The sequence below is a fragment of the Pararge aegeria genome, chromosome 15 (assembly GCF_905163445.1).
Source record: "Pararge aegeria chromosome 15, ilParAegt1.1, whole genome shotgun sequence".
Lineage (NCBI taxonomy): Eukaryota > Metazoa > Arthropoda > Insecta > Lepidoptera > Nymphalidae > Pararge > Pararge aegeria.
In genome coordinates this window covers 16,572,547-16,595,831 of record NC_053194.1, presented here as the reverse complement: position 1 = coordinate 16,595,831, position 23,285 = coordinate 16,572,547, and the positions used below count along the sequence as shown (strand labels likewise).

Genomic DNA, 23,285 nt, shown 5'->3' with positions numbered 1-23,285 from the left:
TTTTACTTCACTAATCATTTTATAAAGCCAGGACAAAAGTTCGGGAACTTCGGGACTTCAAACTTTCTTAAATATTGTAAACTGGATTTAACGAGGCAGCATATGAATGTAAAAATGGCACTAAAATAACAGAAATATTTTTGTATTCTATATTTATACAATAAGAATTCAAATGTCCTAGAAAAAATATCCCTCTAAAAGTTCGAAATCGAATTTTTTTTATTGTACGCAACTGTCAATAAAGTAAGATAGCTGTAGGAATGGTATGAAAATTGTCTCTGAGCAAGAGGAAGATAAAAAATATTGTCGGGTCACTTCGGAGAAACTCGTTCCAACATCGTGCAAATCTATTATTTCATTGGAGGAGAGAAAAAAGAGGGTGGCGCATGCGCGTTAGGCCGACGCCATCTCTAAACTACTGTGCATTTATTACTTGTTGAAAGATTTCTATGACTTTTAGTGAATTCGGTGTGTGCTAATTCGTGATAAAAAGCGTTAACCATGGAATTACTGTGCCGCGAGTGAGGTCAAGTGTCCGTGCGCGTCGTTTGATGACTGCATCATTCCAATCAGTGCCGACGGCGGGGTCTCGTCTTGCGGAAGTTTCTTAGCTATAGCAACGCATATTTTTTGCGGCTATCTCCACCGCTCTTGCAACACACCAATTTCATGAGCTTTCATCGACGATTCCGCTAGTGGTAACTTTTGAACTTAATTTTTTATTCCTTTAGCGTCGATTGAAGAAGAAAAGTCCCAAATAGCGGGCCGAGTCGCCTCGGCGGCAGTCTTGCGCGCGTACGCCTATACATAGACAAGATTATGTATGAATTGTTTTGGGTCAAAGACACCTCGGCGCTCCAACTGTTGAAAACAACAGCGTAAATACGATAAGCTTACCTTTATGTTTCAGCTTTCGTCGCGGCGAGGCGAAGCGATTGAGTTTTAGTTGATATGAACTCTGCTTTAAAACCAGTGCTACCCCAACCAGGGGTGCCGCAGCACGGCGGGCAGGCGAGTCCCGCGAAAGGAAACGTCGCCACCGCCAACCACGCGGTAGGCCTTCCTCAGGGCGCTCAGAACTCGCTGCACCTCCCCAACAGCATCAACGTGCAGAACTTGTCGCAGCACGCTCCGAGCGCGCCGCCGCCCTCGCACGCCGTGCCGTCCATGGCTCCCGTCTCTGCCAACATGGCGCAGATGGCGCAGAACATGAGCCACCACGGCAACCTCTCCCTGGCCACCCACCCTGCCACGCCCGTGAACACTGCCGCCAGCCCCAGCAAGGGCGCCAGCACCAGCGCGCCGCTTAGTTTAGTTCAGGACAAGCTCCCAGTGTCACAGCCACTCGCTCTCACAAGGACCCCAGAAAAGAAAGAGCCTGATTCCACTGGCCAGGCAAATGGCACTGTAGATTCTCCTAAGTCTGGTTCCAATGCACCCGCCACACTCAAACCACAGAACCCTGAACCCAAGCAGGAAAAACAGGACATTGCTAAAACTTCACCAAGCACACCTAAGCCTCCCGAAAAACCAGTGAGCACTCCCAGCACCCCACAGAAGCCTGAAGCAACTTTACCTGTCAGTCAAACAGATGGCCCCGTACAACCCAAAGTGGCTACAGCAAATGAGCCTCCAGAAAAATCTCCCTCAAAACCCATTGAGCCCAAACCAGCACCTACTGCAGATGTTGCACCATCACAAAGTGATAGTAAACCAGTCCCTGAGTCAGCTAACGAAAATCAGAGTCAGGAAAAGCCACCTTCTCCACAGAAGCAAGCAGAGGAAAGTGCAAAACCAGAGGCTTCTGTAGAAAAAGAAGAAAAGAAAGTTGAAGTTATTGAAGAACCGGTAAAAAGTGACCCACAACCTCAGAAAATTGAAAAAACTGAACCAGACAAAGTTGAACCACCTAAACAGGAAGAGCCAGAGACACCACAAAAAGATGAACAAGTAGAAGAAAAGAAACCAGAGACTAAAATACTATCCAAAGCTGCAGTGAAATTAACTCCGAAGTCCACTTTAAAGTTGGCTACAGTGACACCTCCTATGAGGAAAAGACGGCAGCTGTCAGAGAAGCTTGATGGGGCAACTCCATCTAAAAAGCTGGCTGATGATGCTGGGACTTCAGATGCTAAAACTAAAAGGAATAGAACAAAGGTAAATAAATAACATCAGTTTTAATAAGGTTTTAAACATAGTCCAAAAGTAGATATAGTATTGCAGAGGTTGCTGACAACATTAACTCATCATTTCATATAAGTCGGTAATCTGTATATTGTCAGTTTTTGTGTATATTATTCATAAAATATTCAACTGTTATATTAGTACCCATAACATAAGCTATGCCTACTTTGGGGTGATGTGTTTATTGTCGTAATATATTTATTTATTTTACCTGAAATTAAAAAAAAAATTATACTAACACCTAATGAAATAAAGGTAAGTAAATACAAAATATTTTTATTTTTAATAATATTTTTATTGTATTATACAATATAGTATTTTTAAGGCAAAACATTCCTCTTTATAAACAAAAAAAGTGGATATAAACAACCGCCTTACTGAATTTAAGCAGGAGTTCCCGCGTTCAATGCCTGGCAGTTTCGATTTGGGAATTTATAATTTTCTGTAGTCTGGTCAGGTGGGAGGGTTTGGCCGTGGCTAGTTACCACCCTACCGACAAAGAAGTGCGGCTGAGCCATCTAGTGCACAAAGGACCTAAATTCTTATTTTTTTTATGGATAATTTATGGTATGTACAACGTGTAAATGAAAGCCAAAATAATGTTTCACGGGCTGTGGAGGTATATTATGTACTGTCTCTGAGACTTATCTGTTAAACCGAAAACCTAATAGTTTTTGAGTAAACCACTGCAATAGTTTCCACTAAAAGAAATCAGATACAGCTCTAACATCACTTGCAAAATTAGAATTATGTGACTCCTGTAACTGTAACAGGTACGCGTCGTGTAGCGTTAGTACAATGCGTGTGTCATTCTTTTATAATCAATAGGGTTGTCATAGCTAAACACTTAAAATGTTTTGAATTCGTTTGTATGAAAAAATAAATATGCTTCTTTTGTTTTTTTTTTTACAGGGTGATTCCTTATGAAATATACTTATTTATCCTTTAATATTATTTGGTAATTCTGTTACACGTTGTATATCATGTCTCCACTAAGCTCAGACCCTAAATATTATACCTACTAGCCGATTAGTCTTTACGCATTTACTTTACGATGTTTTACGATGCCGATTTACACATCGTACTGAGATTTATGTCGCTCTGTTGTTAGGGCATTAAGGTACATTTTGGCACTGCACGTAATATAAAACATTATTGAGTCATAAATAGTCGCTCAGTAGGTATGAACCTGTATATTGTTTTTTGTCGAAGGTTGGTATCACTTAACTTCAATGTTAGCTGATAGCTCGTAAGTGATGAATAATGATTGTACGGAAATATAGAAGTAGTGAAGTGACAAATTTTTGGACTAATTCTATGCTTTTTTCCCACTATAGATTAGCCCTTGACTGCAATCTAACCTATCAGGTTACGTGGTAGTAGACCTGTTAGGTATATGGCAGTTATATTAACCCAGGTTGCGGCGTCATCCCAGACCGCTAAATCGATTTGCGGTACGTCTTTGTCAGACCGGAATAAAATCAGAAATTATAAATTCACAAATTCCCGCTTCCGCTTATAAGTCAGGTCATCAAAATAACATAATAACAAAGTTATCATACTGAAAGTCTCTTCATTTTAGATTATAAAATCTTTAACTTAGCAATACAAGATGAGTCTCAAAATACCTACTCGATTTTTTCTTACTAGTCTTATTTTGCGAACGATCTTTTCATTACATATTCGTTTTTTGAATGTACTTTATATTTTTTAAATTAGAAAAAAATCACTCCACTAGAGTAAATAAAAATATAAAAAGGAAATTATTTTTAAGAGTGTAGTGTTTTTATTATTCAAAAAATAATGTTAAAACGTACTTTTATAACCACCATAGTTCGACAAGAAAAAAAACACTAAATAGAAAAATGTTACATGTAAGTTGATAGATCTCTTTTTCTCTAAAATAAAGTTTTAGGCGCGCCGCCAATTTTGATGGCTGGCTCAGTTTGTTCTTGGCTCATCTTTGACCAGGGCGCGTTTGGAACCCTCCTAGCTTTAGTTTAAAGTATACGAATGCAGTTATCAACTTCACACAACGCTTCATAAGTGTCTGTGATAAGGTCGAATAAAACATTTTTGAATTTGATGCAGTTTTCACCATTGTTTAGATTATTTTTCAAAGGTCTTTTTTAATTAGGCATTAACTTAATTTAATTTATAAATTAAAGCCTAATTAGTTATTGTACGTAGCAAAAAATAATATTTTCTAAAACATAAATTAAAATAACATCACATTAACTAAAATATCTTTTTCTGACTTATACCTGTGCGAAGGTAGGGCGAAATAATATTAGAAGATATTTTCTTTGTGTGTGTGTGCAGAGAAATATTTTTTTTCCATATTTAATTTACTAATTTTTAAAAAAATAATATAGACACACCAAATAGTCTTACTACTTACTACTTTATGTATTATGTGTCTTTTTCAGGTGCAACTTTACCAGTCTCCGACTCCAGAAATAGCAATGGCTACTAAATTGTCGGCTTCGGCCGGCCGTTCCACGCCGACCAAGGCAAATGATGATAAGCTAATTGTTTTCTACAAGTAAGATTTCTTTTTCCAGTCTCTCTATGGTCTAACTTTTTGACAGTTGCTAACTAGTAGTTGTATCGTCGTAGAATTATAGACTATGTGAGAACTATGCAGGGTTGAATTAAAAATACACGAAAGTTCTCAGCCTATGGTAGTTTACATTAAAACTAACAACTTTCGTTCTGCAACTTTTTTTAAAACACGATAGTTTGTAAATATTAAATATTCAATATTTTAAATAGATACATACTCTATTTGTTACTACTCTGTAATATAATGTAACATCTGCAAACGCGCGCGAACCACTACTCTATCGTGCGGTCACTGACCCGACATTGTAAATCACACGTAGGCATTTGGTTCCACAGTGTAATGTAATTTTACAGAAATAACATCTATAATTTTTTTTTTGTATAAAATAAATGAATTCTTAATTTGCACCAGTCATACCCCATTTATTAATTTTTACATCTTGTTAGTAGGAAGTAGAAAGATGACATTAAAAATTATAAGACATCATATTATTATACTGTACTATAGTGGTTATCTGCAAATATTTAAGTAAAGGTCATTCAAAATTCTCAGAGTACCTCAACAATTTACGGAACAATGCTGTCCACCTTTCATGGAATAGAGTGTTGCTGTCCTAGAGTGCGTTGAATGACGATAATGAACGCTTTATACTATGCTTTGTTCAACAGTGTTACAAAAAACTGACTGACTTATGTTTCTGTCACGTTGGCAGACTAATTTTCCTTAGCTATGGAGTTGTTTTTAAACATGTAAAACAGATCAAAAGATCATTTTAGATTATTTGATGTAAAGTTTATTTTGGCTGATTAAAATTGAGTTTATATCAGACAATTTCAGTTACTATTCATTGAATTTTGGGGGCAAAAGTCCTGTCACATCACTCATTGTGTTCTAAACTGTCAATTTTAGTCTTGCATAGTTAAAGTACACCTATGATTGTTTTATTATGTGTATATGTCTGTATGTCAGCCATTTATGATAGACTTTGTTCTCAGAAACGAATATCTGGCAGTTCGTAACGCAGAGGGAGGGTTCTACGTGTGCCAGGCAGTGCAGAATGTGTACCGCTCCACACGTAAGATTAAGATACGCTGGCTTTCACAGGACAAGGCTGACACTTCTGGGGAAACCTACAAACCAGATTTCTACGATGTTACAGGTAAAATTTATAAGTAAAATATGAAAAATTATAATTTTTTTTTGTTGGTCATAGAAATCCGTTGAAGAATATAAAAATATTGATCAAAAGTTTTGGAACGGTAATTATTAATGCCACGTTTTGCCATATTAGCTAAATGATGCTAGAAAATTAGTAGAAATACACAAAAAAAAACCTATATCAGTTGGAAGAAATCCATGGTTGCAGCACAATCAGACGGCCGAATAGCGCAGTGGGCAGAGAGTGACCCTGCTTTCTAAGTCCTAAATGTTTGTGTGATGAACATGAATGTTTTTCTTATCTGGGTGTTTATCAGTTTATTAAAAGTATATATGTATTTTATACCTAAAAATATTGATCAGTGATCTAGTTGGGTTTAGATGTGTGTATCGTTATATATATACTAGTGGACCCCAGCGCCATATGTCAGGCTGATTTCTGAATGTACACCATCCAGGGTGCCAAATTAATTCAAATCGGTCCAGCCGCTTAGCACATATATATATATATAGAGGTTATAATTAACGGGAATAGAAGTTTAACCCTGTTTATTTTTACAAATATATTATTTGGATATTATTTCCACTTGTGTTCCACGCGTGAGTGGAGTTGATAAAGTTGTGGGAGACGAAAAAATGTTATCTTTTCCTCGGGGATATTATTGTCTCCTGCCCTGGCTAGCCGTGCAGGTATAGGCTTTTGATTGATTGATTTATTATCTTTCTAGATATGGAGTGCGTTCTAACAACGCTCTCGCTTAACCGCGCGAGCGGCGGCGCGCAAGTGTTGCGGGCGGGCGAGCGCGCGCGCGTTCAGTCGATACTGCAGCGTGCGTTACGCGCAGAGCAGAGCGGAGCCAACCATCTGCAGCTCACGGAGGAGCACCCTGATGGATGTATGTAGAGTGTAGTTTCATCACCTTCATCATCATCATCATCAGCAAAGATTTTAAACTAAGATTTTCGTGGTTGTGGTATCAACATTTCTCAAATATAGTTCAACGGGTACATACCACGATAATATTTTGGATATGTCGATATTCCGACCCAGTTGCATGGAGCGTGGTCACGACGGGAATGCGTAGGTACGAGATGTCAAGTTGGATAGCACGGGCAAAATCTGACTAACCGCTTTCGTGTTCTTTATCGTAAATATTATCGTGGTATGTACCCGTTGAACTATATTTAAGAAATCATCATCACCTTGATCGAAACATCTGCTGGACATAGGTCTTTCGTAGGGAGTTCCAAGAGTCCTGGGCTGATTGCTTCCAGTGACTAATTTGATGTTGTCTAACAGAGTTGTGCCAGCCATCTGCAGCTCACGGAGGAGCATCCTGTAGATTTTTTTTGTAATTCCTCTAAAACTTAGACCTTGTCTGAAATCTCACCTTGAGGTAAGTGATGATGCAGTCTGAGATGTTAGCGGGCTGACCTGTTAGGGAGTATGGTAGTCATATCCCTAATCAGTTTACACTAAATCGCTTAGCGGCACGTCTTTGTCGGTAGGGTGGTAACTAGCAACGGCCAGAGCCTCCCACTAGAGAAGATTCAGAAATTATTAATTCCCAAATTGCACCTAACGTAAAATCGAACCCGGGACCCTGCTTAAATTCACAGCGCTCACCGTTGCGCCATGGAGGTCGTCATAGAATTTTCAATTGTTCTACGTAAAGATACTTCATACGTTTTCCCATTGGAACCCTCGTAGCTTGAGTTTTAAGTTTACGAATGTGGTTATCGCCATCATCTCACTACCGTGTAATTCTTATGTACGCATCAAAAGTGCCACCTGTGGGCCTACTTGAATAAAGATATTTTTGACTTTGACTTTGACTTTGACTTTATTAACAGTATGTGTTTTTTTAATCATTTATAAGCGGCTACTTAATTAGTGTATGTATGTTGTTTTTTTTGTACAAATTTTAAGTATTAAGTAAACATATATATAAATAAAAAATAAAATTGCAAGGATGTAAGCCACTTGGTTGCCCTATGTATATAAAAGTGTAAATTCAACTGTACGTCTGTCTCAGTGGACCTATCGCTGTACACAGACGAGTCGCAACTGGAGAAGAAAGCCACCCGCAAACGGAACAGCTCCAAGTCCTCACCAAAAGCCGATAGAGACGCTAGCGAGACTGCGGTAAGTGATATCACTACATCGTCTTAATTTAAAGATGAGAAGAAGAAGAGAACACAAGGAATGCTCGACATAAGTCTAGAATTCACAATTATAAAGTTGTCTACACAAATTTTTATATCTATTTATTTATTTCTACACCACAAAAATAAGAGACAACAGGAAAAAAAAAAATTAAAGAAGGATACCAAAGGCAGCCTTATCACGTAGCGGCGGTCCTCTTCTAGGCAACCTTAGGATTTTTCGGTTTTCCTATCATTACATACACACAAATAATTAAACGGTAATACTTATCCAGATTACACACATATTTTTTTTTATATGCACCAATTCCATTGTGAGGGCGTTTTAAACATCGTGAGGATTTTACGCTGAAATTTTCCTTTGCTTTCCTAGTAATGAGGTTATTTCTATTATTTAACAACTTGTGTCGTAACAGTCCATCATTTAGCGTTGGTAATTGAAAAATTATACTTTACCTATTAATTATTCAATTTTGCACTTTGGCGATAAAACCGCCTTTTTGTGCATACCTAGATTTAAGTTAAGTATTTTTATGTCACAATAATAAGTTTCTGTAGTGTACAATAAGGTATTTTGTTACAGTAATTTTACATAGTGGGTAAATAACCAAACTTTTGATAACTATAAATTCATATTTGCCAGATATTTTATTAAATTGATTAGTATTTTACAATAATTATTAATTAGTTACTAGATAATTTCAAGATATTATGAAAATGAAGCTTGATTTGCTATACTCCGCAAACAGCAAGTGAATTGGCATGGTGCTCTTTGAAGGATCTCTCCACACCAAACAAATACTTAACAGATCCTCGAAGTATCTGTTTGGTGTGGAGTATACGGATTGAAGATAAGAGAAATTATAAATTACACCACACAGATTCTTCTGCTGTTTGCGGAGTATAGGAAATCAAGCTTAATTTTTCATAATATATTATGGATTTCCGCAAAGTAACGCCTGCTTCTATCCAATATTTAGTTTTCAGGAAACAATTAAAATTATATTTGATTAACAACCAATGTTCATGACATTGGGTTGGTGGTTATTTTGATATAAATACTACTGCATTATCGGTACACTTCAGTCCTACATGGACTCAAACGATGCAAAGATACCTTCCGGTGTCTTAGTCGTTTATCAATTTACATACATACCAGTATGGGATAATTTTAATACTGTCAAATACCCTATTGATTTGCGTCTCCAACAGAAAAGCGAGGCAACGCCAAGCAAAAAGGCGCGAACGACGCCAAAACGCAGTCCGAAAAGCGTCACCAAAGCGCCCCCCCCGGAGGTGCAGGCGCGGCACAAAGGCGCAGGTAGTACGCCCAGTGGGGCGAGTAGCAAGGTAGGCATAGTCCGACGGATATATAGACATGTACGTATCTATCGCCCATCTTATCACTCTGTTTGACGTGTTGTCCGTACACGCGGACGTTTGGTTCTGCCTCAACTCCGCCAATTAGGGCAGTTGTCATTGATTTGGGACACATTTGCTAACTTCACCATAGTAATTATTATAATTCAAAATTCATTTATTTCAAGTAGGCCTACTTTATAATCACTTTTGAAACGTTAAGTATGTATGTTTGTAGTGACTCTACCACCGTTTCGGAAAGCGGATTCTACCGAGAAGAGCCGGCAAGAAACTCGGTAGTTTCATTATGGCTCATTATGGCTGTTATAAAAATATATCTCTTTCGCGTAGATTTTGTACGGTAAACTTAAGAGTTTACATCTTTTTATTGCAAATTTGTAATCTTTGTTTAAAACGGTTGTTTGAAGCGGTCGTGATAGCGCATTTGGTAGTAGGTCGACTTCACTTCAGTTATGTGCGTAGTAATTAAATTATCACTTGCTTCATATGTGAAGGAAAACATCGTGAGGGAAAAAACCTGTATTGTCTGAGAGTTCTACATAATGTTCTCAAAGGTGTGGAGTCCACCAATCTGCACTAGGCCAGTGTGGTGGACTACTGCCTTAACCCTTCCTCATTGTGGGAGGAGACCCATTACCGGGTCGATGGGTCGATGTGATTGATGATGATGATGATGAATCTTTGTTTTCTATTTCAAGTATATATAAAAAAATAAAAAATCTATGAAATATAACATTAAAGAAGTGGAATACAAAACATATGTACGTAGTACATAAAAAAGTATGTACAAACAATAATTATTTATATAAAGGTATGTAAAAGACATGATCATCTATCACCAGATAATATTGCAGTCACGGGCTAACTTGTAGTCAATTAAAAGAATAATAAAAAATGCTGCTGTCAAGAAAATGTCGGCATTTGATCAAAAGCGTTGACTGTATCTATTTATACTGTGCTGTTAGTGAGAGTTTTAGACAGCAATTTTTGTATTTAAAACTGCATGTCTCTTTCATGAAAGATCTCTTCTCTCAACTGGAGTGACTTTAATCAACATTCGAAAGTAAAATTCTGTTCCAAATCAATGATGTCAATGAATCAATTAATATATTTAAGAATTTCAGACGAACCAAACTGAAGCGGTGTGCTGGCATGAATTGTTATGAGTCGTTAGTTAGTGGATGGATTTGAGTGAAATGAACGAGTGGCTGTACTTTTTATGATAAAACTGTGCATGCTATATATGAAAGTTACGGTGATTGCCGGTTATGATTGGGTTGAGGTACAATTTTATTTTCTTTTATCTCACATCACCCATTGCATTTCACCACCATTACCTACTAAAAATTGGGTAGTTTTAATCAGAATGAAGAAATCCGTGTGAAAAAGTGTTTTTGGTACAGTCGAAGGAAGAAACATGAATATCAAATTGTAACAAAACCTTGTAAGTGTGAGGTTGTAGGTTTAATACCCCGATTTGGTAAAATGGGTACTAACTAGATCCGTCCAGGGGGAGTTTTCATACATCGTACTGTGAAGAAACTAAGCTGCCAGGTGATCATGTTTCCATCTCGGACTACATCTTCACTTACCTTCAGGTGGGACCACAGACAAGTGCTAACTGTTTATTAAAAAAAAAACTAAATCATATAGCAGTAGTCTCGAAACGCTTTTTACATACAGGATTATATACAATCTTGTATTTATATACAGGATGCCTAGTTGAATGAAGTTATGTAATTTGACATTTGACTTTATTTAATTCCACTATCTTTATCTTCCACTATCTCAAAGCTTTATTATTTTTTTCCAAAATTTGGAATCCCATTTGAATGACAAAATAGGCGTCAAATGAAAAAAATGTTAACATGCATACCATATTTTTTCCAAAAAAAGAATATTAATTCTTTTTAAATCTTATTGATTACACCACCTACCTCTTTTCTGTGTTTTTTCCTTTCACGCCTTTGGTTGCCTGGAAGAAATCGCTATGTAGCGATAAGGCCACCAAAATGTACTCTCTCTTGCTCTATATTTATATCTCTGTAACTACTTTTTTTCTTTGGTGTATAATAAAAGTGTATTCATTCATTTAAATAATTTGGATGAGTACTATCCTTAAGTATTTAATACAACTTTATGTAATGAGATATTTAACTGACACCTTGTTCTTCAATGGGAAAAACTCAAATTTCTTCCATTTTGGTTATGTCGTTTTTGAGGTACATTCAGAATAGTTTTAACTATTCTTCATCACTACTAGATTAGTTGGTAAAGTGGTATGCCGATCTGTTAATGCCTAATTCATGTTGGGGAAAAGCTATTTTTGCACAACTTTTTCTGGAAACAGTACTTTTAGAGAAATTACAAGGTTTTCATAAAAACTACGCGGTGACAACCGTCGGCTGTGTTTTTATTAGATAATATTTAAAAAAAATAATACGTTTAAATAACACATACGTTTACAGGCACATTCCATTTAAATGTAATTTGACTGCTAATTTTAACCTTTTCCCTATATTGAGTACCGTGGTATTATTTTAGGTCGCTTTTTAGTAACCCCTTTACCAAGGACTTTGTTTATGTAAATAAGGGTAGATGAATCATTCACCCCCATTTATCATCGCTTGCTTTTTGTGTTGTTTTTATGGTTATTTTATAAAACAATCAATGTTCTTTCCTATTGTATTTATTTTATTATAATTTCTTGTGATTTGCGATTTCTTCTCTCTATTTTTGTTTCATCTTTTCTAAACTTCTTAAGCATGTCAATATTGCATGATATATAAATGTATCAAATATCGGTATATATATAATTTTCGTTGTGATAGAAACACTATTCCAAATACATTAAAAAAAAATATAGTAAATTTTTTAATGAATTTGCATGAAAATTTCTGGTATACCCGAAATTTGGCATAAAATATGTGTGCAATCTACTAGGACGAAAGGTTAATAAATTAAAGCATTATTATAGCTGTATGATAACTATACTTCACTTCCTTATACTTTTTTAAAGTATGTTTAAAAACAATAGTACAGAAACCAGTAATAAAATAAAAAACTATGTAACGTTTTACTCGTTCTAAATGTTTTTAAAACATATTTACATACATAAGATGTATGTAGATATGTATGTGATGTACATCTTTACATTACTTTACAGCCGTTTTTAACACATAAAAATATCGGCTGTTAGTTCTTGGATCACTTATTGACGGCAGCGGCGTGCACTTCGTACATGCACAAAAGCACTGCCTACCCTAAAGTTTTTGTTTAATTCATAAATTCGAAGGATTTTTCCATTTTACGGCATCTTCCTTCTTTATGCATACCCTGGCCAAAAACCCTGTGCACGCCACTGATTGACGGCGGCTATAACTTGAATTACCCACTATAAGCATTATACAATTGTAATAGAACTTTAACCCTTATTAACCCTTCGTGCTAGTTGGTCGGTGTTTGATGTGTTTCTATCTTTAACTGTATGTTACTACAAAATTTGGTATTACGACATTTTTTTTACATTTAATAATTTAATAGTTTAAAAGAAAGAAAAATTCTTTTTGGGAAGACATACACAAGCTTGTAACGGAAATACCGCCAAAAGAAGCCATTCATATCGGGGGTGATCTCAATGGTCATATCGGAGCGAGTAATAACTATTTCGATAGATGTCACGGCGGGTTTGGATACGGAAACCGCAACCGTGATGGTGACCGCATTCTACAGTTCGCCTCTGACTGTGATCTTGCTCTTATTAATACTTTCTTTAAAAAAAAAAAAAAGACACTCACCTCATAACTTACAAGAGTGGCGGACACACAACACAAATAGATTTTTGCCTTGCAAGGCGAAACCATTTGGGACGGTATAAAGATTGCAAGGTTATACCAGGGGAACCTATGACCACCCAACACCGACTATTAGTTGCAACCTATAGGTTACCAAAAGCACTAAAATCCAACGTAACAATATCATCTAAAATAAGATGGAGGCGCCTAGAGGAGGCAAGTGGCGACATGCTTACTACAACTGTCGCTGAAAAACTTGATTCCATGAACAATATAGATCGCAACGCAAACGATATGTGGGGTGAGTTTGAACCTTTCTGTAGAACCAACGCCGAAAAACACCTAGGGCGAACAAAGCCCAGAAAAGGCCCCTTTAAAGAAACTCACTGGTGGCAAGACACTGTTAAAGAAGCAGTGAAGACCAAAAAGGAGCACTTTAAGAGATGGCAGACCACGGAGGATCAGACTGACTTAGATCTATATAAGGAAGCAAAGAGAACATCTAAACGACAGGTTGCAATTGCTAAATGCGAATCCAATCGTGATTTTTATGAAAAGCTGGAGACGGCAGAGTCAGAGGTTGATATACATTAAATTGCAAAGACGAGAAACAACAATACCAAGGATTACAGCACGATAAAATACATTAAAGATCCCAACAATAGAATATTAACAGAAGACGTTCACATAAGAGATAGGTGGGTGGAATACTACCGGCATCTTCTAAACGTGTCCCACCCCATAAAACATGAAAGCGCGAAGCCTACACCAGTTCAAGGTCCTGTCCCATGCATTGTTATAGATGAAGTCAAAAAGGCAATCAGACAAATGAAGAACAATAAAGCCGTAGGCCCTGATGAAATTCCAGCCGAGATCTGGAAGCGATTAGGAGAACTGGGAGAACTCTGGTTGCTTGAACTATTTAATAAACTAGTTATTGGTCAGCCTATTCCGAACTCATGGCGACAAAGCTTTTTAGTACCTTTTTATAAGGGCAAAGGAGATGTCAGGGACTGCAATAACTACAGGGCCATAAAACTTATGTCGCATACGTTCAAAATTTGGGAAAGAATCCTTAATAATAGAATAAGAGACATCGTTGAGTTAACTCCCAATCAGTGCGGCTTTGTCACGGGCAAAGGTACATCCGATGCTATACAAACCATTCGAATCATGCTTGAAAAAGCGAAGATTAACAAGTCCAACCTACACATGATCTTTATAGATTTAGAAAAGGCCTTTGACCATGTTCCCAGAAATTTGATATGGCAGTCGCTGAGAGCACAAAATGTTCCCGAACAATACATTTGTCTAATACAGGACATGTACAACAATGTTACCACTCAAGTGGTAAGCGCCGCTGGAACTAGTGATGGGTTTGCAATTGAAGTCGGAGTACATCAGGGCTCCGCACTTAGTCCTTTGTTATTTAATGTGACCATGGATTATCTCACGAAAGACTGTCAAAGACCCGTACCCTGGAACATCTTGTACGCAGACGATGTCGTGCTCATATCTGACACTGTTGCAGAGCTACAAAGCCAATTAAATCTCTGGATAACATCATTGGAAGAGAATGGTCTTAGAATCAGCCGAGGAAAAACTGAGCACATGTCCTGCATATTCGATGGTACAACCGACGCCGCCCAAATTAAATTCTATATTAATAATACTCGTATTCCCACAGTAAAGCAATTCAAATACCTCGGATCCATAATAAGCAACGATAGTAAAATTGACGATGACGTGACTTATCGTACTACAGCTGGCTGGAATAAGTGGAGACAGCTCACAGGCGTAATGTGTGACAGAAGAATGCCCCTAAAGATCAAAGGGAAACTATACAAAACTGCAATCCGCCCTGCCATACTGTATGGTACGGAATGCTGGGCCGCTACCAAAAAGCACAGCACAAAGTTACACACCACTGAGATGCGCATGTTACGCTGGTCAGCGGGCGTCACCCGCCTCGACAAAATCAAGAACGAGTATGTTAGAGGTAGTTATGGAATCACTCCCATCGTTCATAAATTACAGGAAAAACGATTGCGCTGGTATGGACACGTTGTCAGACGACCCGCAGACCACATGGTACGAGTAGCCCTGGACATACCGACGACGAAGCGTGGGCGCGGAAGACCCCCCGCCACCTGGTTAACGACGGTCCAAAATGACCTGAAGCTAAATGATATCAACGCGGAAACTGCTCAAAACCGTCTTGAATGGAGGAAACTGACAAGGAGAGCCGACCCCAGATGATGGGAAAAGGCGCAGACAGATGATGATGATGATGAAAAGAAAGAAAAATGGCCGCCGAATCTAATCATTAAGAAGGTTGAAAAATAAATAAAATCAAAGTAACTTTACTAATAGTCTATGTATTTTCCCTGGACTGGTCCGGTGGGAGGCTTTGGCCGTGGCTAGTTACCACTCTACCGACAAAGACGTACTGCTAAGCGATTTAGTGTTCCGGTGCGATATCCGTAGAAACCGATTAGGCGTATGACTACCATACTCCCTAACAGGTTATCCCGCTACCATGCTAGACTGCATCATCACTTACCACAAGGTGAGATTGCAGTCAAGGGCTAACTTGTACTGGAATAAAACAAATAAAATTCTTTGCAGCAAAATAAAATATATGTTATTCATGACAATATTCTGTAAAATATAATTATCGATTCATAATGATATTTTTGTTAAGTGTACGAAAAAGCTATCGTCCTTTAAAAATATAAAAAAAACCTAAAAGAAAGCGATACACGAACTATGATAATCATACCAAATTTATTAGTAGCATGCTCAATTGTGGGCTTCAAGTAAAGTAATGTGAATAGATATGTTTTTAATAACAAAACCTACTGCAATCTGAACGCTTCCAGACGGCAACAGCGTTGACGGAGAAGGCTAAGGCGAAAACGCCATCAAAACGGACACCCTCAAAACCGACTAAGGTCGAAACACCTGTATCTACGCCGCGGAAAGGAAGACGCGCTGCCAAGGGTAATCCTCACTTCTTTATTACGATCAGAAAGGCTAGCATGGGCAAGAGAGTTCTCTCTCTTTATATTCTCGCAAAGCTCGATTAACTCTCCGGGATCTAACTCTCTTTTTCGTGTTATAATAAACGGGGGTAAACTTCTATGCCCCGTCACCGTGCTTAAGCAGGTGGACACGTTGATTTTATACCTTGTTTGGGGATTTAACACTCTTGTTGCGTAAAGGCCAGCAGTATATACGTAGCAGTATATACGTAGACGTTACCGCAAGTACGTTTTATTAAATATTAGTTAAACGTTAACGCAATCACGTTTTATTATATATTAGACAATATACCTACTTAAAATTCGTTGTATTGTGAGTTCTCTAATCATTATACATGAGTGTAGATTTCTTAATAAGTCCCATGCCATCGAGAGAATCGATCATCACACGTATAACTAACAAGTTCATATAAAAAACATTTAGTGATCGATGTATAATACCATCGATCACTAAATAATACCTAGATAATTGCATTGTTTTAAAAGATTTTATAGGGACGCGAAATAGATATTGATATCGATATAGGATCGTCGTCGTATATTTTAGCATACTCTAAAATGTTTTTCTGCAATAAAGGTATCCGCAACATAAGTTTGACGTCTATTTGTATATTTTTTAATATTTGTACGCCTGAGTTCGCCTGCCCTATTTTCACTGGTATGGGTATCGTCGATAATTTATTTTATAAATATCGGTTTGCATTCCATTATACCGACAGAATTACAAAACGATGCATCCGCATCCTTATTTTTCCTATCGTCTTGAATAAACCTTATCGGTGCGGCCAGCGGTACCATTAAACTACTCAGTAATGAGTTACTATTGTTTCGAATTTAAAAGTAAATTTAACAATGGTCCTGTATATTTACTGGAAGGATTATTATATTTAAAATGCATATTATTTTAAAATTTGCTTCTTTGTCGGCAATCCGCATTCGTATGAAAGTAGGTATTTAATACTGTTTTTTTACTTATTTATTTATCATGATTCGTAAATGACATTCACAAGTTACACACAGGTTAACGTTGCCGCGATTTTGAATATAGTAAAATAGTGTACCTACCAGATGTAAAGCCACTATATTTAAAGCTCTTTAGAAAATAATTATTTATGAAAAAAAGAAAATGTGTTGACTACATTAAAGTTTTATTCCATTTTATCCAACAAAAAAATACAAATTGCTATTGAAATGCGACAAGTGTTGGGTTTTCATGTTATTCAATAAATAAATGAGAAAATACGAGTGATGTAATAACACACCTGTTGCGTAAAGGCCGCATAGCTGTCGCGATAAGTTTAAACACGCCAGGCGTGTGGGGCCGCATGCTCGTAGCGCCTGTTTCGAATACGCTTCACCAGTGCTGAAAACACGCCTAGCGTGTTATCCTGCCGCACTCGCGTACCGTATTTGTTAATGTTAGGCAGCAGTCAACGTGTCTTTGTTTCCTGCCCATGCTAGCCGGTGGGGTACCTAATTGATCGTATGAAAGGTAATTTAGATTCGTATGAAATCGAATGAGAGCGAGTGTGAGCAGAGAGAAAGAGAAAGTTATAACTTAATACAAATTGTAAAAAACACAATTCGTGGTTAACTTTCACATGATCGAATTGTTAGAAAATAACACTAGGCACTCTGTTATGTTATGGGTATGGTATGACGTAAAGCGCCCAGTCACTGTTTTTAAACCATTAAAAAAAAATGAAGGCAAACATGCTAGCAGGTTTTCTCTCAGACTCTGCAGCACCAGAGGAGAAAGATCCGTTGCTTGCTTTTGAGAAAATCTTAATATGCTGTGTGTTTTATAATGAGGTTTAAATTATTAATCTATTCACATCTCGTACTACCGGCATGAAATCTATTAAGTTCTTATTTTAGTAATAATTGGCGGACTAAGCGGCCCCACATACTCACAGGGCAGGCAAGGTGCACGTCAAAGTCAAAGTCAAAAATATCTTTATTCAAGTAGGCCCCCATAGGTGGCACTTTTGATGCGTACATAATAATTACACGGTAGTGAGATTATGGCGATAACCACATTCATAAACATAAAACTAAAGCTACGAGGGTTCCAAACGCGTCCTGGTCTAAGAAGAAGCCCACAACAAACTTAGCCGGGTGTTTTTTTTTTTGTGTTATCACCATCTCAGTCATTTAAAATTATTAGAAGAGCAACCTGGTTAGAGCAATAATTTACACCAAAGCTTTTTTATCGATTACGTAGTCCTTTATACTATAATAGGACTTTTCTATAAGCTTACGTTTAATACAAACTTTGAACTTTTTAAGAGACATCTCCAAGATGTCAATTGGTAGTTTATTGTAGAATTGTATGTAATTTCCTTTAAACGATGAATTGTATGTGACCTAGTACGTCTTACGTCCTACAGCATGCCGCCCTGTGTCCATCAATTTGACGCGTAGTTTTTAAGACTGATTTGTCCTTAATTACACCGGAAACCACGTCCTTCAGACCGGAACACAGCATTACAACAATAGTGTTTATTGGTAGAAATTAGCATTGAGATTCTAAATAACCGCTATGTATGATTTAGTTAAATTTATGTTCGCTTATTTTTCACGATTAAAGATATACTGTATTTGTTTCAGAAAATAAATCAACCCCTATAGTGCCAACACCTTCCACTTCGACCGGCAAAACGAGCCGTTCGCGCAGATCGCTGAAGAAATAACACACACAATACTTGCGTGCGGACGTCACACAGAGAGCGTAGCGCACGCACGCCACACAGAAACACAAGTAACGTGTACATGTTACGCAGAAACACATGTAACGTGTATATGTATCACATAAACAGATGTAAAGTGCTCACGTCACACAGAAACACGTGTAACGCGTGCACGTCATACAGAGCGCATAACGCATGCGCCAAAGCATAGAGACAATGTTATTGTATCAGATGGGAACTGTTTAACCTGTTTTTCACAAAAAAGAATTAACTTCCATTAATATATAACTTTATTCGCAATGACATCAATATTTTGCAGAAGCAAGAACAATTATTTTAATACATATTTTATTTGAAGTGTCGTGTTTGGTACTTATAATTATGAATGCATATTACAGCATAGATCTGAAGCTTGTCGGACATACACCGACGAGAATATCCGTTAGAAGCTTTGAATTCTAATTATTATAAGTACCACTCTGTCAACTTAAGTTTAAGAAACGATGTATATTCGCCTGAATATTGTATGTGTATGCCCAACTAGTTGGTGCGTGGGGTTTGGTGATAAAATCGTGTCTGTCTGTGACCCAGCCAGTCTAAATAGCTTTTGCTGTTGGGCATACACCGACAATTGCCGTACGTGTTTGTACTGTTCTTTTATCATATGTACCTAATATACAGGGTGTCTTTTTCTAAAGCGGGCTTACTATATCAGCAATCGGGGTATAAAACAATATTATTCAAGTCCATACAATCCTTTTTTTTCCTTATGAGAAGCATCGCGGTAAGTGGACATTTGATTGCTTTTCAAATAAAATGAACAAAATCACGTAAATTCAGACTCCAGATCTACTGAGATAATAAGTTTGGGTTACTGCTAAATAATACCTGTCTCAAAAACACCTTGTATAAAACAAAGAATGCCTTAAAAACAAATGAAACGAAATGCCTAAAGCCTCCCAAGTGTTAGTTAATAATATTAGTTAATATAGATGCCCGATATGATTCCCGTTTAAGTAATAAATCATAATCGTTTAAATAAACAAGAACTTATGAAAGGTTTACAATATTATTTGTAGGTCGACGCAGCACAGCATTCTAACAAATGTTGAAAGATTTCGAAAACGAAATTCGATATCGAATTAGTCGTCAGTACGATTTGTAGGAAATCGAAAAGGGCGCCATCTAGGGAAACAGTATGGTAACTACATCTACAGTCGCTATAAGACTAATGTAAAAGGCAAATACTAATTTCGGCATCGACGGTAGGAGAGCCGTAGGTTAATTGGAGAAAGCGCTCAGGCTGCGATTGCCAGAGTCGAAGGTTCAAATCCTGTCGGTTCCGAATGTGCATGCATTTTAAATTTACAAAAAAGTAATTACATCAAGTCATAATACTGGAAAACAGTATTGTAATTACAGTAACTCGGTAACAGTATGGGAACTACATCTAGTAATAATACTGGGAAACATTATTGTAACTACAGTAACTGGGAAACAGTATGGTGACTACATCTAGTTACAAAACTAGATTGGGCTCTTTCGATTTTGTACATAATTGTCATTTACTTCTACGCGATCGAATAGTTAACCACAGTCGACATCTAAACGAAGTCTAACGAAAATAAATACTTATTTGAAACAACCATTGACATTCTCACGCGCAAGAAATTTGCAAAAGTGCACTTACGCGGTATTAACTGTTAGTTACGCGGTGAAGGACTGCCAACAAAATTATGGGACACCATCTCGTTTGGTGTTTAACCTGGTTAAATTAAATGCCTTAAAATACTACAGATAAGCATTTCTAGGTATTAAGGCTCACAAATAAATTGATGAAATTATAAGGATATTAACTTTTATGAAATAAGAATATGTTCTTACCTTTAACTACCTCGATTTGTGATGAATGTGAAAACGTTATAAAAGTTGTAACAATGAAATTGGAAAAATCTACACCAAAGTAAACTAAAACTATGGGCATAGATAAATGTAAGTTTAGCTGTATAGAAATTTCTAAACTAGACTAAATTGACAGATCACAAAGGTTATCACTATTTTTTTTGATATTTTGACGATTTTCCAATGGGGATGTGGTCTTATGACTGCAGGACCCGGGTTCGATTCCCGGCAGGGCAGATTGGGAATTTATAATTTCTGAATTTTCTCTGGTCTAGTCTGATCAGAGGCTTCGACCGTACCACCTTCGACTGTTTCGGTACAATGCCGCTACTACTTTCGACTGCATCGTCACTTACTTTAGAGGAATAATAAAATGTTGGTTTAGATCTGTTTAGAGACTTATGTACAGCAGAATTGGCATTAATGTCTTTTGTTATAACAGCTTTGCGCTTGTTAAATCATACACCAATTTCAAATTTTGTGATAAAACTGACTTTGTAATCAATTTATTTATTATCAACCAAACCATTATAAGTGTGTGATAATTCTCTCACGCCCACGGTGACTGGCAAGATCGCAATGCATTGCATTTCAAATGCCTTACATATAGGAAATATGGGTGTAATTCAAATTGCGTTAAAATAATTTCTCTATCTGTAGTCACAATTTAAAATCCAGGAAACCGCTAAAATAGGCTATGGCCCGCATTACATCTATTGTCTCCCGCTACTTCGTCCGCGTATGAGTCAAACTTTAAAGATGAACGTGTCGCAGAATTTTTTTAGAACTTTAACAATTTCATCACATCCTCACATCACATCAATCGTTTACGCGTCGCACGTATCGAAAGTTCTCATAAGGAATAATTTTACCGTGTTTGTCACATTTTTCATTGTTGCTTCATTCCTGTTTGTCCTAGCGTGTTGTAATATAGCCTATAGCCTTCGTCGATAAATAGGAAATGCAACACAAACATTATTTTCAAAATCGGTTTAGTAAATCCAGAGATTATTCCTTACAACCTCCCAAACTTTATCTCTTTATATTATTAGTATAGATATAAAATGAAGAAAATGTCCAGTACGAGTTATAAATACTTAGGGTACGCTTTTTATAGCTCTAACAATGCATATCCTAAAGTTTTTTATAATTACAGATGTACAGATGATAATGAATGGGGAATTTTTGAAATGCAATACGCTACGACTCGCCCTGTCACTGTTTCCGCTAACAATTCGAGCATACGTTAATAATTTATTTGGTTACTTATTTGGATCATTTGGACGCATAATACGTTGTCTGGGGACGTACTTGTTTTATACCAATACTAATAATTGTTTGTTTCATGTTAATTGAAAATGTTTTACAATGCTGCTGTAAAGTAATAACAAAGGAAAAGTACGTTATTTACTTTTCGTTCCGACCTGATATTTTTGTTGTATTGCAACAAGCGTATAATACGTTGTTTAATTTTCTATACAAATATCTTTTAACGTACCTCAGTTGTCCCGTCACTTTAAAAACAGAGCCTTTATTCTCCAGGGCACTACAATCTATAGCGAAATGCATTAGCATTTTAACATATCTTCAAATACTGTGTTTTTAACGTCACAAGTAGTGGTTAGGAGTGTGCTAATGATTCGACTGTAACAGAGAATAAGGGCCGTAATTTTAATCAGATTGCAACTGACAAGAAATGACAGTACCGTTTTTGACAAGTGGTGCAAACTCGATTCGACATTACCTCTGTACTAAACTTAATTTACAGGTAATACAATACTAAACCACAAGGAAATTGGTGATTATTAACTGTGAATTTAGTTTTTTAGGAGAATTGTGCACGAATGATTTAACATTAACCTAATTTTTACTTGTAGCCTTAGATTTTGTGTTCGTAAAATAATTGTAAAACGTTTTACCTGTCACGATATAATAGCTCATTACATCCAGTCATATTTTAACCACATATTATTTGTTTGTAAAACTTGTCTTCATGTAGGTTTCATTTTTACAAATGTAAGTACATCGTAGACATTAATTTATGGATAGCACAATATATTATTATGTTTATATAATATACAGTAACTTTTATACATAATAATATTGTTTGTTGGGAGTGTTTTTTTTTTGTTGTTGCAAGTTTCGTATACTTCGTTTAATCCGCGACAATTCGACATGGCAATTAGTGGGTGTCGTCAGGTAGCAGGTAGCAGAGTGCTTAGAGTGTGATATTCTAGCTATTCGCTATATATTAAAAATTAACTACGATTTGTATGGATTTTGTATCGAAATAGCGCCATCTAGTTAAAATAATTGGAAATTGGCCATTATGTTTCCTATGATTGTAAGTAGATAGCGCTTTATCGATTCCGTAAAAATCGTTGTTAACTTTAACGCGATC

At 36.8% G+C, this 23,285-nt stretch overlaps 1 protein-coding gene across 2 annotated transcripts; it reads left to right on the top strand.

The window, feature by feature from the left end:
• The first annotated feature begins 353 nt into the window (after positions 1-353).
• Positions 354-19,448, top strand: LOC120629990 (proteoglycan 4-like). 2 transcript variants are annotated; one of them, XM_039899103.1, is made up of 9 exons: positions 354-698; positions 911-2,157; positions 4,614-4,729; positions 5,746-5,909; positions 6,637-6,804; positions 7,945-8,054; positions 9,287-9,454; positions 16,131-16,251; positions 18,903-19,448. In XM_039899103.1, the coding sequence occupies exons 2-9, from the start codon at positions 952-954 to the stop codon at positions 18,983-18,985; spliced, it is 2,136 nt and encodes a 711-aa protein (XP_039755037.1). In that variant the 5' UTR covers positions 354-698; positions 911-951; the 3' UTR covers positions 18,986-19,448. The 2 variants fall into 2 exon arrangements, with proteins under 2 accessions (XP_039755037.1, XP_039755038.1); XM_039899104.1 differs by having other exon boundaries at positions 355-698; positions 9,287-9,424.
• Positions 19,449-23,285: the final 3,837 nt, after the last annotated feature.

What these genes read in the sequence shown, in the direction of transcription:
- LOC120629990 (XM_039899103.1), top strand. Translation starts at nt 952, where the DNA reads ATGAACTCTGCTTTAAAACCAGTGCTACCCCAACCAGGGGTGCCGCAG. An exon ending in GGAGGAGCACCCTGATGGAT is followed by an intron (nt 6,805 to 7,944) that starts GTATGTAGAGTG and finishes CGTCTGTCTCAG; the next exon opens with TGGACCTATCGCTGTACACA. An exon ending in AGGAAGACGCGCTGCCAAGG is followed by an intron (nt 16,252 to 18,902) that starts GTAATCCTCACT and finishes TATTTGTTTCAG; the next exon opens with AAAATAAATCAACCCCTATA.